Below are 17,227 nucleotides of genomic sequence, written 5' to 3'. Positions count from 1 at the left end.
TTACTCAATTTAATCTCAGATGTAAAAATTAGGACATGATACCTAGCATATGGGATTATTTTGACGATTAGAGGTTATACATGTGAAGCAACTAGCAGAGTAGCTGGAAGCACATGTATCTCAGGAAAGGCTAGAAGTTATTATCAGCTGTGAGATATCCTGGAACTGTGTTCAGTAAGCAGCTGGGAATTTGTGTTTAGATTATAGACTTGAAAGTAAAAAATGTAAACATCAGTATGTTGGTGGTGCTTGGATCCGGGGATATAAATGCTATTCCCTGACTGGTTGGGAGGTGAGTGGTGTGTACCAAGAGATGAGAATCACTAGAAATTCTGTGGAATACCAATGGTAAAGAAGCAAAAAGAATAAAAGATTCTTCCAAAGAGAAATGTAGATGAAGCGACATAGGAAACGGGAAATTGGTTATAGACAAAAAGACTGGTTAAATAAGTGAGTAGTTACAGGGAATGAGAGCCAGATTCCCACGGCAGAAAAGAGCTATAGATAGAAAAGGGAGAGTCGAGCATGAACCTCCGATGAACCCTGTGGAATGCTGTCAGAGACGGCTGCACGACAGTGACCTCCCTCGCACTCAGATCTTCAGTTCTAAATACATTTCCTCTCAAAGGAACTAGGGTTCCTTCGAGAAATGGATTATTCCAGGGCTAGGGAAGGGAAAGATGAATGTGGAACTTTGGTGCTAAAAAGTAAGGAAATGACCCAGCCAGTGTGGCTCAGCAGATTGAGCGTGGTCCCATGGACTGAGAGGTCCTGGTTGGATTCCCAGTCGGGGCACATGCCCAGGTTGTGGGCTCGATCCCCAGTAGGGGGCGTGCAGGAGGCGGCTGATCAATGTTTCTCTTTCACATGGATGTTTTGATCTCTCTCTCCCTTCCTCTCTCTCCAATAAGAATCAATAAAAACCTTTTTTTTTTTTTTTAAAGTAAGGAAATGCTAGGGACATGTCAAAAGGACCCAGGAGCCAGACTGAAAGGGCTCCCTCTAGACAAATCTAGGACAACTTCAACATGAAAATGAACATTGTAAATGGATCATAACCTGTTGAATAAAATAGAAAACCATGAGCCCTGGCCAGTTTGGCTCAGCGGTTAGAGCGTCGGCCTGCGGTCCGGAGAGACCCGGGTTCGGTTCCCACTAAGGGCACGTACCTCGGTTGCAGTTTGTCCCCGGCCCTGGTTGGTCGTGCGGGTGGCAGCCACTCGATGTGTCCCTTCACATCGATGTTTCTCTCTCTCTCTCCTTCCTCTCTCTCCCTCCCACTCTATCTGTACAAAAAATGGAAAAGTATCCTCGGGTGAGGATAAAAAAAAAAAAAAAATAGAAAACCATGAGTCTCTGCTGATATAAGAAATAAATGAATACATTGAAAGGCTGACATGGGATGAAACTTGTACATAATTTCAAAGTGTTTTCTGACAAAATACTAATCATGAAGAGAAAAGTGATCTTGCAAGGGAAGGGCCTGGCAGACATGGCCTGAATCAAGTGACCTCCGGGAACCTCACCAGAACTGGGACAAGTCACACCACGGCCATTCTGTGTTATTCTTCCTGGGAGATGTCTAACCTGAATGTCATCAAGGAGAAATAAAATCAGTCCAAACGAAGGGACATCTACAAAATAACTGGTCTGTGCTCTTCGGAAGCTTCGTGGCCGCGTGAAAGTCACAGGAGACTGAAGAGTGGAGCAAACGAAATGCAATGGGCGGTTCCAAACGGGACCCTTCTCCAGAGTGGACATTGTTGGGACAATTGGCAAAACGCGAACGGTGTCTGTGGATTACATGCTAGTCATTCAAACAAGTGAACTTCCTGAGTTCCTCTGATGTTGATAGCTTTCTCGAGGTTTTGTAGGGTGTCCTTGTTTGTAGGAAGGACATCCTCGAGTATTTGGGGATGATGGGTACACATCAATCACATACCTTTATATAGCTCAGGAAAAGGCTTTTGTACGGTGCTTCCACGTTCTGTAAGCTTGAAATTATTTTTAAAAAAGAAAAAAATCTGACCCTTGAAAGTTAACAGTAAGAACATTATGCTAAGAATGTTTGGTTGCTCAATTTGGTTTTGGTGTGTGTGTGTGTGTGTGTGTGTGTGTGTGTGTGTGTGTGTGTAACAGGAACCATTACCAAGGGCCTGGCATTCACAGTCCAGCTGCAGCCCAGCCTTCTGCTTCTTGGTTTCCCTCTTTTGACTTTTGTGGCTCATTTGTAAGTTCAGCCTGGTGTGCGTAATTCTCCACAGTGTACGTAGCTACTGTTTCTATAAGATCCTTAAAATCTTTGAATGACAGTTAATTTTTAACTTTCTGTGGCTCCTGCTGATTCAAGATTCAGGGACATAGGGTAGTCTGAATTTAAAATAAAAGATTGTAAAATACCTTTGCGCTTAAATGAAGGCAAACTATGTTCAAGGATTTTTTTCCCTAAATTATTCAGTAGAATCACTTTTATATCATACATTACTGAAAAAATTTTTTTTAAAAATACGTTTTTGGTCCCGCTGGTGTGGCTCAGTGGCTGAGCGTCGGCCCATGCACCAAGAGGTCACAGCTGGATTCCTGGTCAGGTCCCAGGCCCGGGTTGTGGGCCCGATCCCTAGTCAGGGGCATGCAGGAGGTGGCGGGTCAATGTTCTCTCTCATCAATGTTTCTATCTCTCTCTCCCTTTCACTTCCTCTCTCTCTAAAAATCAATAAAGGGAAAAAAAATTTTTTAGTAAAATAAAATACGTTTTTGTTGATTTTTAGGGAGAGAGGGAGAGAGAGATCGAAGCATTGATGTGAGAGAGATTCATCGATCAGCTGCCTCCTGGGATTGCGTCCCTCACTGGGGATTGAGCCCACAACCCAGGCATGTGCCCAGACCAGGAATCGAACTGAGACCTCAGTCCATGGGACGATGCTCAATCTACTGAGCCACAACAGCCAGGCTATTATACATTAGTTTTAAGAAAATGTAGCACATTTGCATGAAATGGTTTTCCTATGAACCATTAAGCTAATATGAATTATAAACCATGCCTGTCCCATACATTCTAACCATGCCTGTTTTATACATTCTAATCATTAGTATCTTGTCCATTGAACTTTCTTGAAATTATTCTCAGCTGTTAATCTGTACTTGTAAATAACAAAACTCAGCAAACCAGACTGCAGGGATCCATCTCTGCACACCTGCCATTGGGTGGCGGGAGGGTGGGGGGTGGGGGCGGGGATAGATCACCTTGAAAGTCATGCCAGGTGGGTACTGGCAATTTGGGGAGAACATTTGTAAGGTATATGACTGTCTAACCATTATGCTGCACACCTGAACCTAATACAAAATAATGTTGAATGTAAACTTAATTGAAAAAAAATAAAATAAAAAGGAAACCCCGTTCTGATCTTCTCTCTCCCTGGCTCATTACCCGATCCATCCCAGATTACTTGACTGTCAACTGGGTGTCAGGCAAGGTAACAGGCACGGGGCCCATGATGAATGGGATACGTTCTGGGCTCTTTAAGGAACACTGGGTTTGGAGGAGGGAGCCTGCTGCCCTGCAAATTTAAGTATACTCCAATCCTTTCTACAAAAGAATTAAAATGTGATGGAAGGAGAAAAACTGCTGCCTGACAGGAGCAGGGAAGCCTCCTCGGAAAAGGGGACACATGAAGCCTTGGCTGCGTTTGTCAGGGAAGGAGGAGGGAGGACGTTACAGGCAGAAAGACAGGTTGAAGCCAAGTCTGGAGGTCTGAAAGCGTGGCTCCTTCAGCTCACAGTGCGGCTGAGTGCACAACCAAGCTCTGTGTGTGTGTGTGTGTGTGTGTGTGTGAGAGAGAGAGAGAGAGAGAGAGAGAAGGCAGATCAGAGAGGTCCCAGTGGGTACACCATTTAAAAACAAGAGAAAACAGACAAAAAGCGAATAGCAACAACAAACACGCCTGTGTGCTCTGCTGAAGGGTTTAAGCTGTATTCTGAAGGCCGTGGGGTGTCAGGGGAGGGTGTGCTGGAGTGAGCTCAGCTCTCTCCCCACAAAGGGATTCTGTGATTCCAGGAGTGGGGGTGTCTGACCCTGTGCACCTTGGGGACAGATGGCCTCTCTCTCCCTTTAGCCCTCTGTTTAAGCCTTACCTCCTCCTCTCCTCCCCCCCCCCCCCCCCAGAAATAGCATGCCACACGTTTTCTGTTCCTTAGCTGGATTTATTTTTTTTTACGGCACTTCCCAAGTCTTTGACTTATTCATGTTTATTGTCTGTCCCCCCTGGTATATAAGCGCTGTGGTAACAGGAACTCTGTCCCGTATCGCTGTCTCCGCCACACACTGTGCAGGTGTAAGTTGTGTGCACGTGTTCTTGAATGAGAGAAAGCCATGCAGACCTGCACAGATCCGGAACCAAAGGACTTGGGAACCCACAAAACTCAGATTCTAGGAAGGGAAATTGGCAGGGGCCCCGCGCTCTGAGCACCCAGGGAGAGGGATGGAGGGGTAAGGAGCCCCAGAGGGTCTCCCAAGGGACACCAGCCTTCCAAATGAGATGGCCAAGCCTTGTCCTCGTCTTTTCCCTCAGAGCTGGCCCTTTGTAACGGGAAGGCAGTCCTTGAATAATGTTCTAATTTAGGGGTGTTGGGACCTAGACAAGGATTGCACTGGGGAGAGAGAATAAAGCCTAGATCATTCTTCTAATACAGCGTCCAAAGCCAAAGGCTGGAGTCACGAAGCTGGTGTTGTCCTGAATTCCCAAGATCTCAGCATGGGCAGACCCTGGGCTGCAGAACTTGTGTGTCTCCTGGAGTCTCAGCCTGAGCAGCTCACCTTCCACTTTCTTCTCTCTCTCTTTTTAAGTATCTAGATTCTTTTAAAAATTTTTTCTTTATTGATTTTAGAGAGAGAGGAAGGGAAAGGAAGGAAGAGAGAGAAACATTGGTGAGAGACACAATCAATTGGCTGCCTCCTACATGTCCCCACTGGGGATCGGCCCACAACCTGGGCATGGGTCCTGACCAGGAATCAAACCAGTGACCTCTTGGTACGTGGGTCGATGCTCAACCACCGAGCCATACTGGCTGGACTCACCTTCCATTTTTCAGTATCTTGCATGCGTGGCCTGCCGGCCATGAGGGGCAGTCATGATACAGGGCAAATGCATCATCAACAGGTTCCTAGATAAGTACCTACCTGGGGAGGTGGCTCCCCATCTCCCACAGCGGGATGTCCGCTGAAGCAGAGTGGGTGGAGCCTGGAAGCGCCTCAGAACACTGGCCGATGGCTCAGGTCATTAGCTTTCCCGAGACTTCTGGCTAGAAATCACCTCGCATCACAAGAGAAACAGACAAATCTCAAGTACATGAAAACTGGTGGCCTTGTTTCTGGGTCCCCCCGGTTTGAGAACCAACCAATTTGCTCCTATTTCAGGCAACCAAAACCTTGCATTATGGATATGCTAGGAAGATTCAGCCGTGGTCGGATTGCCTGGAATATGGGTGATTATGAGAACATCAGCGAAAGGAATTCCACAGGGGCCACCCTCGTCAGGCAGAATAAGACAGCACTACCAGGAGCTTCTAGACCACCTAAGCTGCCAAAGCCACCAAAAAAGGAAAAGGTATGATCATTTGCTTTTCTGGATCATCCTAGAAAACACCAAGCTCTTTCAATGTGTGAATTAGAGAATGCTATTCAATAGTAATACAGCTACTAAGGTTTTACAGCTACTTGTAACCTATCAAAACCATTTTGTAACTTACATCATATTTCCACAGTAACGTCCACACTGTGGGGTAGGGGGCTATCATTCCCACTTTATAGCTGAAGAAAACAAGAGGTTGTGGGGTTTTCAGTCTTTACTAATGTTATTGATCATATGGTGTAACCTGGAGAGGGGCACCCCCGGATTTCTAAACCCTGAGAAAGCTCTGGCTCTGAAATGGAGGTAAATCATAAACCTTCCTAAAACCCTTCCCGACTGGCTGGCAGAGTGAGAACAGACCAGTCCAAATTCTAGTTTTTTCCCATTACTACCTATGGAATCTTGAGCAAGTCACATAATTTCCCTATGTGGGTTTTTTAAATAAGTAAAATGGGGACATCAGTATCTGTGCTGAATATTTTGTAGTTATGAGAATCGTGAAGCATGTGGGAGAGGAGATACTCGCATCAACAACCATTTCCTGAGGTCTTTGCACACCCCACAGTGAAATGCACATTGCAGCCAGCCAGTGTTTCCAGTACGACACATTTCCAGGGTAGAAAAGGTAACAGAACAGCGGGGATACATCAGAGTCTCGTGCGCTCTACTTGAAGAGTCCCCTTGCTCCACTGAAGAATCTTGCCAACTCCCTAGAATATAGCTTGCCCTCTGTCACCAGAAATCTGATTCATTAGCAATGAATGACATCTGTTGGAAACAGTCTCCAAGGGAGCTGTGGAAGTCGTCCTTGGTAGGCTCCGACCCGGGGGACGCTTTGTAGTGAAAAAGAGAGCAGTTCGGCTGCTGACATTCTTATGTGGTGTGGATTTGGGGCTGGGTCCAGGTAAGATGGTTTACGACAGTGTGTGTACAGGAGGCTTTGGATTAGATACTTTCCATCACTGAGCTAATTTTGTGCAGGGTTAGAGCCATCATGGATTAAACGAGTCACTGAATCCAACTGGGCAACCCTGTAGGGGTTGTTTGTAAGTAAAAAAGTTTTGTGCATTACAAAAACAATCTGTTGAAAGACTTTATTTTGAAATGATTTCAAACTTGCAGGAGAGTCGTAAGAACAGTTAGAAAGTCAACTCCTGATATATTCTTCACCCAGAATAATCAGTTAATTTGCTTTAATGCTTTCTTTCTATGTGTGTGCGCGCGCGCGCACACACACACACACACACACACACACACTTGGTTTTTTCCAAATAATTTCAGGGTAAGTTGCAAACATGATGCTCCTTTACCCCTAAATATTTCAGGGTGTATTTCCTAAGAACAAGGATGTTCTCTCATAATCACAGTGCAATGATAAGATTCCACAAATTTAACATTGATACATTATCATCTAATCCAGTGATTTTCAACCTTTTTCATTTCACGACACACATACACTAATTACTGAAATTCTGTGGCACACCAAAAAAATATTTTTTGCCAGTCTGACAAAAAAAATAAGGTATAATTTTTATTCCTTCACACTGAATAGTTATTGTGTTGGCTGTTGTCATTTTTTTATTTGACAAGCTAAGGGAAAAGAGGTCAGTGCCCCTGACTAAATAGTCAGGTATTGCATGTTTTAAAAATTCTTGCAGCACGCAAGTTGAAAAATCGCTTATCTAATCTACAGTTCATAATCCAATTGTATGAACTGATCCAATAACGTCCTTTGTATTTTTCTCTGATCCAAGATCCCACCTAGGCTCATGTATCACATTTAGTCCTCATGTCTCTTTTTGTTCCTTAGTTTTGGACTTTTATAACACTGACCCATTTTGAAGGATATAGACCAGTTCTGTAGAATACCTCTTAATTTGGATTTATCTGACGTTCTCTCGTGCATAGATTCAGGTTTTGTGTTTTTGGCAGGAACCCCAAACAAGTGATGTTATGTCCTTCCCAGTGCATCCATCCCATCAAAGAGGCACCTGATGTCGGTGTAACTCGCTGTTGGCGAGAGTAACGGATCACTTGGTCACATCTCCCTTCCAGAGAGGAACAAAACACTGTTATCACTCAAAATAATCTCTTTGTATCAACGAGGCTTTCTTCTAAATATCCAGAGATACATTAGAAACTTGTTCCTAAGTCCATTTTTCTGGATCATCCCACAGGGCTTTTATGGATGTTACTCCAATAAATACTCCCCACCCCCTTAATATAAGTCCTCTCCAGTGAAAATAACCTGAAGCAAGTGTTGTTATAAACTCAAGCAAATAATGGGTAAAATGTGTGTAAAGTCTCCAGCACAATGTCTCACACGAGCCACCAGGGAGTGGCTGCTATTGCCCTGCTTATCAGAAATGCCAACACACTTTCCGTTCTTGTGCTGGAAGATTCAGAACCAGGCACTGAAAGCGGCCCCAAAACAGGAAGAATTTGTCAGTGGTACTAAGTGATTCGGGAGAAACCTAAAACGTATCAAGCTATACATAGTATCATGTTTTCTCAAGATAGATGGTTTGAAAGTGGGAATATTTTATATATTCAGGATCTTGGGTTTGGATATTTACTTATAAACCGAAGTTTGGAACACAACTGAAATATTTCTAAAATATAATATATGATATTTAATTTATGATATTGGAACACAACTGAAATATTTCTAAAATATAATTTATGATATTTAATAGTATGTATCATTCTTGTATACATTTACCCAAAATGCTCTTGAACATATTTTTGAAAATTCACTGAAAAAATTTCTAAACTGTTTTTTCTATATTTCTCCAAATTTCTTTTTTTGTCCTCACCTAAGGATATTTTCCCATTCGTTTTTTTTTTTAGATAGAATGGAGGGAGGGAGGGAGGGGGGAGAGAGAGAGAGAGAGAAAGAGAGAGACAGAGAGAGAGAGAGAGAGAGAGAGAGAGAGAGAGAGAGAGAAACATTGACTGGTTGCTTCCCGTACGACCCTGACTGATGCTTGGAATTGAACCCACAACCAAGGTCTGTGCCCTTGACCGGGAATTGAACCATCTACTTTTTGGTCCATGGGCCGATGCTCTAACCACTGAGCCAAACTGGCCAGGACCAAATTTCTCCTTTTAAAACTAAAAGAATGTCTCTTAAGTTCTCTATCTTCTGGTCCATTTGTCATTTTCCCTTCTTGATTTTTGGTTAACATTTTCCCCTCCACATAAGGAACAGCCACTTAAATGTCATCAAACGTACGTGTATGCACCAGACATCTTTAACACCATCCATTTCTATTCCATTTCTTTGCTTGTAAATATTCCCATTGCCCCCCTTCATTCCACACTTGGATTTAATTTCAGTGATTGGTACATTCTTCTCTCATCCGTTCACTCACATTGAGTGTGAAAGCAGTAATTCTCAAACTTTAATGTGCATATCAATCACCTGCAGGTCGCATTAAGATGTAGATTCTGGTTCGGTAGGTCTGGGATGGGGTCTGGGATGGGGTCTGGGATTCCGCATTCCTCTCCAGGTCCCAGGCAGTGCATCTGATGCTGGTCCAGGGACCTTGAGTCACAAGAAGGATCTGACACTGATTTATTGCAGGCTGAGCTAGAAATGGGAAGGACATGATGGATCAAGGGGGGCGGGGAGGAAGACTAGGAAGAACAGGCTGGCAGGGCAAAAGTGACCGACAATAACCTAGTCCCCTGGAGGAAGTGACTGGAGGTCAGAGTGCAAAGGGCGTCTGGTGATGAGGCTGGGGGAAGAGGATCAACAAGTGCACTTTGAATGCATGGCGCTAGGAGCTTGGATTTTACTGGGCTGACTTTAAACGGAAGTGACAGGATTAAACTTTATTTTGGAAAAACTATTTAGACACTGCCTGGAAGAAAATTAATTAGAACTGTTTGACATGAAAGGGAGATGAGTTCAAATGGCATTTCGGTAGCTCAACTGAGAAATGAGGAGGGATTAAAAGGCAGAGAGAGAAGAGACAAGATGGCGTATTTAAGACACAAAAACGTACCCGATTCAACAGCTCTCAACAGCTCTCGGTGCTGCCTGGGTGGGGAAAGCCTTCAGTTACCAGGGGAAAGACGAAAGTGAGAGCTGGGAGGGAGGCGGGGGAGCCGGGGGCAGTAAGGAGACAATGAACAGGAAGCAGAGGAGTGAAGGCAAAACAAACCTCGCTAGAAAAAGCTGTTGTCAAAGGCAGGAGAAATTTAGGATAAAGAGGGTGGGGAGAGGGACACACAAAAAAAGTTAATGTGGGTGAATTTTTCTTTTACACGTTGAGTAGAAAAAGCAGATTGAGAACTTGAAAATGAGTAAAGGGAACAACTGATGATCTGAGATCCCCATGAAGAAAGAGGTGCACAGCTACAGGGAATTCACCCGTGGCAAAAACTTATCTTGATAGGAAGAGGGCTTTTTCTTCCACTGTGAACCAAGTGTCACCTCCTTCCTTGCCATCTCAGAGGTTTTTTTTAATTTTATTAATTCATTTTTGTTACAGATGTTTCTCCTTTTCCCCCCATTGACGCCCTCCTCCCTATCCCGCCCTCCCCCCCAACAGCATTTTTGTCTATGTCCATTAGTTCCGCATACACGCATGTAAGTTCTTTGGTTTATCTACCCCCCATCCCCCTCTGCTGAGGTTTGTCAGTCTGTACCCTACTTCTATGTCTCTGGGTCTATTTTGTTCATTCAATTCCATAAATAAGTGAGATCATGCGATATTTGTCTTTTTCTAATTGGCTTGTTTCGCTTAGAATAATACTCTCCAGGTTCAGAGGGTTGTTTTCACTTAGCTTTTCTTGGTCTCCAACATCTCCTTTGCAGCACACATTCAGAAGACTTGAATCTCAGCCTTAAGGGATCACTCTAAAGCCTGTGCTGTTTACTGTGGTAAAGACCTCTGCTCCAAAGTCTACTTGGTATGACCACATTCTGGCTACCCAGCTCCAGTTTGGGGTCATCATCTATATCATGACAGCTTAAATACTTATGTAAGTCAGGGGTTTCCAGAGAAAAAGAACCAATGGGGTGCACTGATTGATTGATTTTAAAGAATTAAAGCATTGGCTCACATGGTGGTGGAGGGCGGTAATCCCGAACCTGCAGGGCAGGGGGCAGGCTGGAGACCCAGGCAAGGTCAAAGGCAGTCTAGACACAGGATCCCTTTCCGTTGGGGACCGCAGTCTGTTCTCTCTGAAGTCCTTCAACTGACCAGACAAGACCTGCCTACATTAGGAAGGGCAATCTGCTATGCACAGTCTATCCATTTACATGTTAATCTCATCTAAAAATTCCTTTATGGCAACATCCACACTGGTGTTTGACCAAATATCTGGGTACTACGGTCTCACCAAGTTGACATATAAAATTAACTATCACAGTGCCCATTGCATCCAGGTGTGGGGATTAAATGAAGTAATTTATATAAAGCATCTGACAACAGTCTAGACACCAGGAACCAAAAAGCAATGTGGTGTGCATGTGTGTGTTTAAGTTCTTTATCAACAGCATGATTTTAAAGCTGCTTGAGGAATATAGAAAACACTGCAACTTTTCACTGAATCCAAAAAGGATTTTGCAAAACCCAATGTTACTTCTCTCTCTAGTCTTAAGACAACATAATTCAGTATGGTATTATGTTGCTACAAAAGTTACACTTAATAGCATATTATTTCCTGAGACCATGAGTAGCAATGATCTCATCCCTTTCATAGTAAATATTTTATAATGCCCTTTACTTCCCTAAAATAAAATTCATAAATAATGCAACCTACTTACATAGACAATTTATAACAAACCAATACAATGCACTAGACTTACTATTTTAAAAGTAACTTAAACTAATATATTTTTAAATACATAGATATTGGGGCGCTAGATTAGAAAATATAATGAAGTAGGGAGATGCTGACATCGCTATACAGCCTCCATGAATGCCACAGCTAAAAATGAAGACTGAGACAGATATACTGTATTGATGACTCAAATTCCACAAGTACTGTAGCTGTTGGTAATATTTTCCAAATTATGTCAATTCTTATTAAAATTCTGGAACCTTACAAGGTAAAAATCTTCCCTCAATTTACACACTAGTGGCATTCCTGGACAATTCAGCATATAATAAAATCATTTGAAAGATACATTGTGCTTTTATGTAAAGCAGAATTAAATTCTCAACTTAGATCATTATAAACAGGTTTTTTTCTTACCCACATGAACGTCCAGCACGGCATTTCAAAGTCATGCCGGAGGTGGGACAATTCTTCATTCCATGGGCTGTCCCACACAAGACAGTTCTAGCATCCTCGGACCCGACCCTGTCACCCATCACTTTGCCGAGCGAAAATGGCCCTACATTTCCAAAACCCCCTGATGAAAATCTGACATATAATGAACATGTTTCAGCAGCATGAGTTAATGGAAATGAGACCTCTACATTCCTAAGTCCTAAGATTCAATGTAACAAACAAATGTTCAAGATAAATTCAAAAGGTTTATTGCACCAAATGCCACAAAAAAAAAAAATCAAAATAATACATGGACAAGTTTTAAGAAAAAATTTCCATACAATAATATTGATAACTATTTAATTGATAAAAAATATAAAGTCCTATCAATTTGTCTTCCTGGAGCGTCAATTATAACAAATCCCAGAATTTTCTCCTTTTTGAAACACCACTCAAATATAAGCATATTGCAATCTTGCTTCCAAGATATAGAGTTCACCAAATTTTGACATTTAAAAATTAACATTTAGAGGGGCTGCTTGATTTAGGCAAGTGGTCTAATTAAATATCCCCTCCCCCAAAGCACAATACAAAACAAATGGTTCACATTTACCAAGAGAAGCTAAAGACTCGATTTAATGGTTAAAGTATGCATGAACAAAATACTTTCAAAAGTACATAAGAGTGGATAAATCCAGACATTTAAAAGTGTTTCGGGGTCACTTTATATTCTTTATTTTTATGTACAACTAACTCTAGTGAAGAACCTAAAAAGCTACAGATTGAATTTTTATAAAACCTCAGGACCTAATTATAAGCCTGTTGAACAACAGTTTAGTATCGTTTAGCAAGCAGAAATTTTCCTCCCTCCAAAAAAGTTAGTTTTGAAAAATATGGTAAGTTTAAAAAGTTGTGATGCATAAACGGCAGTTCCATGGGATGTGAAAAGATTATAGTTACTTTCATTAAAAAACAGCACACTTCAGAAAAATGGATTGAAGCCTGTACAAAAAGCTATTTAACACTGATAAAAATAAAATACTTTGGAGTTATGCACAAGTATGGAAGCTACATTTTAAATTTTCATTGTCATGTTTACACGTTCACAATTATCTTTACATTCATTTCACTCGTCCATCTATTAAAAATAAAACCGCAACAGGCTAGAAAGAGGGCCGCCGCAGTGGCGCGCGCACTCTGCTCTGCCACGCCTCACTAGCTTGCTTAAAGATGCTACAAAAGTTACACTCAACAGGTAAGACTTAAAAGTTGAAGAAATCCTAAGGGTGGAATCTTGTCAACTGAGGTAGTTTTCTCAGAACATGTTTAAAAATTGTATCTGTTTCTTGAGGTGGGCATGGGAGAGGGTGGGATCCCTTTGTCGCCTCTCGGGCTAAGACAGAATGAAGCCACTGGGTGGTGTGTGGTGTGTGAGGGGGTGTATCTCAGCACAAGTCCGCGAGATTTTTTTCTTCTTCTCCTCTTTTGGGAAGAGGTTGAATTTAAGACAAACAAAACCTGGATGTTGTTTAAAGGGGGGTCTAAGAAAGCAGCAACATTCTCGGTCTGTTCTGGCAGGCGGCAGGCGTGTGGAACCGGGTACCACTGAGACCATCCCACACACGGCCCACCTGTGGTTTTCCACAGACATTTTCCAAGAGCAAGTTTTGGAAAAGTAGATTGAGAGGCAAATTAAATCTTCTCAGGCTTTGAGGGGGCTAGGCAAAATCTTTTATGCATCAAGTTTAGAATCAGCCTTTTAAAGCTCAATTTCCCCCTATATGGATCTAATTTTCAACATGTCACATAAGAATGGAACTGATTTTGTATCGAGTTATTTTCTATGAAACCCTGGAAGGTGGTGAATGAGGGAAAGTGCCCAAAACGTGTAAACAAGGAAAAGGGAACGAGAAATGAGGGAATGCTTTAAACTGGTGCAGATGGACATGCTGCAACGTCAGCTATCACAATGGATTTACATGTAATGAAAAACAAATGATGAGCGGGCCGAGCCACAGGTAAGGGGCGTTCTCTGTGTGTAACAACAGCACGCGATGATGTCATGGAACGAGAGCATTTAAAACATAAACTCAGATGTTAGGCAAAAGAAAACAGAAAAATCTACAAAGAATGGAAAATTTCAATTGTATGAAAGAAAGACATAAAATAAAGATTAAAGATCGTAAGAGCTTTAATGCACCCATCTACATTTCACATCATAAAAAAAAAGGGGGGGGGCAGCAATTCTGACTCATTCCTAAGACTTGTTCCTAAGAAACGATACACCCATTTTTCTCCGCTGCTGCTGTACTCTTTCAAACAAATAATTAACTTGTAAAAGAAGAGATAAACTTGTGTAACTTGGTGTTGACTTCATCAAATAGATCTGAAGTCATTCTAACCCCTAATAGGGAAGTCACTTCATATTCTTAGGTACAAAGGATACAGGAAAGGGCGAAAATTAATTTATAAGAGAGTGAAAGGAAATTGGAGCCTGGTTGTAATGAGCTGTACTCAAGATCGTCAAGATGCTAACAGTGTTTTGTTTTACTAGATTAGCTCCTGTCATTTAACGACCAATTTTTTAAGAAGTCTTTTCCTTTATCCTGGATGTCAGTACATCATCTGACATGGTCATAGTTCATGGTCAGTAAACTAAGAAAAGTTTCTTTTATAGTAAGAGAAAATTACGGTTTTTAAAAAGTGAACTATGCTAACAAATAAACAATTCCTCATTTTGGCAGGTTTGATTCTACGGGGGAGTTCATTTCTGGGACGGTGTTTTGTGAAGTATGTAGGAATTGGAAGGCACAGAGATGATAATGCAGAAATTTAGACCATGTAGGAGTTGTTTATAAATGTTCAAACTAATTACTTTCATTAGTCATCCTGAACTGTTGCGGGTTTCATTTCCCACTAGGACAGCTGTGCCTTTTGAAGTATAAATAGTCGTTTGTATTAACTATTACAAGAAGAAAGTGGCTTTGGCTGGAAAAACTTAGCAACAGAAACACTCTCAAGCTTATCGAAGACTTTGGTGAGCGGCCTCTCACAGCGGCCGCCGAAAGCTCGGGCAGATCCGGTCAGACGGACGATATCAAACTGGGTACTTCGCTGCTGCCAACGCCACCCCGTCGGGACTGAGATGCTACATTGATTCTTGGGTTTATTGCACCAACAATCCGCCTCTAACCTACCTGTGGCTGCATCTGAGACAAGGTAAACGCCAAGATGTGAGAACAGTGGGTCCCTACAGCCCTCTCTCCAACAGTCAGTCCTTTCTCCTGTTCTAGGTCAGACAGTCGCTCCAACCGCCACCAGAGCTGATGCGGGCACAGGTGGCTTTCTTTACTTCACCTTTTGTGAAAAGCAAACTCCGACTTGGAATCTGAAGTCTTTTCTCTGACTTTCTTCTTAGAAGAGCAAAAGCTGCTTTCTCCAGTGTGGAAGGCTCATGGTGGCGCTCTGGAGCGTTTCCCACTGGAATGGTGTGTGCAGTTTACCTCCTGCTCCAGTCACTTGTCGTCCGGCCCACACACACAGGCCACAGTGCCAACAGCTTAGTGTTTCGTGTCGTGCGCATGCCTCCTCCTACCCAAAGGTCACTCTCTCTGTGGATTCATGGGTAACAGAAGGCCTACAGGGTTCATGAAAAACACACATGCTGTAATGTCAAGTAAACCTAAGTTCCAATGAAGCATCCACTTGAAAGCAAAATAAAACAAAACAAAGCGGTGGAATGACTGTTTCTGTTTGCTCTTCTTATGCTTTTGATGTCACAGAGAGCTTATTCCTTGCTCTTTCAGTTGAGAATCTGTTTTTTTTTTCTTCCAAGGAGAACGGTCCTGAGCTTTAGCTTATAAGAGGATCTGAGCGACATGAGGAGAATGGGTGCTGGCCACAGCAGTCAGCAGAGGCAGGTCGTTCGACTCAATCCTGAATGTTGAGAAAAGAGAAGATTAGACTTTAAAGCAGCACGGTTTTGCAGTTATGTACTATTGCTAAGGACCAAGCGTGCTACATCGTTGCAAGCAAACGAAAAAGTAAGAGTGATGGAAAGATTATACACCTGTTCTTTTAATATGGTCTCCCAGGGGACACTGCCCAGCGGACAAAGGGGCATGAGGAGGTGTGCTGGACATATGTATGGACACAAAGCTGTTCTTCTCACAGCAGGGCCACCAGTTTTAAGTCCATCCCTCCCCGTGTTCTCTGCTCGCTGTGTTACACTCGAATCTCTCTGCTGTCTCCTCATCCCTCCGTCAGCACCTGGAATGCACATGGACTCTGCACCTACGTTACAACTAGTCTCAGGAAAATGATGAAGGTGGCCATTTCTTCAAAAACCCTGGGGGTTTGTTCCTCAGGGTACACAACTGAGATCTTCACTAAGCACTGGAGCCACGACACACTGAGAGCAAAGTGACACTAACAGACACCGAGTCCAGAGAGATCGAGGCATCAGACGGACGCAGCTCTGCCGGCCGCTCTTAAAGCAGAGGCGGGTCCCGCACGGTCACAGGCTAAATGCTGACAAATGTCCTGAAAAAACTGAGGATTGCTTCAGTCCATAAAATATGTCCTCATCTTTCCCCTGAATTCCACAAAAATTAAAAATGAAGTTTGAAAAGGAGGCTGGCATGAGCTCATGGAGTTTCTTCCACGTGTCCTGCAGTCATGCTCCCCACAGATGTGACTCCAGAGCGAGCAGCTCTGCAGCACTGTCGTGGGAGGAAGGGACTAACAGAGCTGGTCAGGATCCAATAATGCACTGCCAGGGCCAGGGATGAGAGGGCGCATAAATCCTGTGACCCGGCCAACTGTGCTGTGATGGACACCTGTCAGAGTCAGGGACCAGGTCATGGAAATACAAGGCACCCATCTGCAATGGGAAACCTCATGCAGTGAGATAAAAGTATGAGGCTGGTCCAGATGGTGTGGCTCAGTGGTTGAGCGTTGACCCATGCACCAAGAAGTTGCCAGTTCGATTCCTGGTCAGGACACATGTCCAGGTTGTGGGCCCGATCCCCAGTGGGGGACATGCAGGAGGTGGCCAGTCGATGTTCTCTTTTATCGATGTTTCTATCTCACTCTCCCTTTCCCTTCCTCTCTCTCTAAAATCAATAAAGGAAAAAAAATTTAAAAAGAAATGAAAGTAGGAGGCTGGTCAAGAAATCTAAACCAAAACTAAGGAAAAGAAAAACACAACAGAGATACTTGGTAAGCTAACTGCAAAAGCAAATGTCTCAAAAGGGGAAGATGTTTTAAAAATGATGTAAAAAATAAAATGTATAACAGGAAATGCTACGAGCCAAACAACACAGTAAGTCCTAACTTGGGTGTGAAAGATGGAAAGTCTGGCAAGAGTGCAA

At 42.9% G+C, this 17,227-nt stretch overlaps 2 protein-coding genes across 5 annotated transcripts in view; one reads left to right on the top strand and one right to left on the bottom strand.

Moving 5' to 3' along the window:
• Window positions 1-7,491, top strand: part of CUNH4orf45 (chromosome unknown C4orf45 homolog) — an 86,937-nt gene extending 79,446 nt beyond the window's left edge. Inside the window, exons 4-5 of the mRNA XM_036282273.1 lie at window positions 5,414-5,603; window positions 7,438-7,491. Of these exons, the coding sequence (XP_036138166.1) occupies window positions 5,414-5,603; window positions 7,438-7,491 (244 nt within the window). The remainder of the gene's footprint in view (window positions 1-5,413; window positions 5,604-7,437) is intronic.
• Window positions 7,492-12,216: 4,725 nt separating this feature from the next.
• FNIP2 (folliculin interacting protein 2) overlaps window positions 12,217-17,227 on the bottom strand; it is a 129,462-nt gene continuing 124,451 nt past the window's right edge. For 3 of the 4 annotated variants that reach the window (XM_036239920.1, XM_036239919.1, XM_036239917.1), the window contains one exon: window positions 12,218-15,791. In XM_036239920.1, coding sequence (XP_036095813.1) covers window positions 15,713-15,791 — 79 coding nt within the window. In that variant the 3' untranslated portion in view covers window positions 12,218-15,712. Of the gene's footprint in view, window positions 15,792-17,227 lie in introns of all 4 variants that reach the window. The other variant, XM_036239918.1, reaches the window with a different exon arrangement.

The sequence above is a fragment of the Molossus molossus genome, unplaced genomic scaffold, assembly GCF_014108415.1.
Source record: "Molossus molossus isolate mMolMol1 unplaced genomic scaffold, mMolMol1.p scaffold_m16_p_4, whole genome shotgun sequence".
Taxonomy (NCBI): domain Eukaryota; kingdom Metazoa; phylum Chordata; class Mammalia; order Chiroptera; family Molossidae; genus Molossus; species Molossus molossus.
The sequence above is the reverse complement of the archived record's forward strand: the minus strand, read 5'-3'. Positions and strand labels throughout refer to the sequence as shown.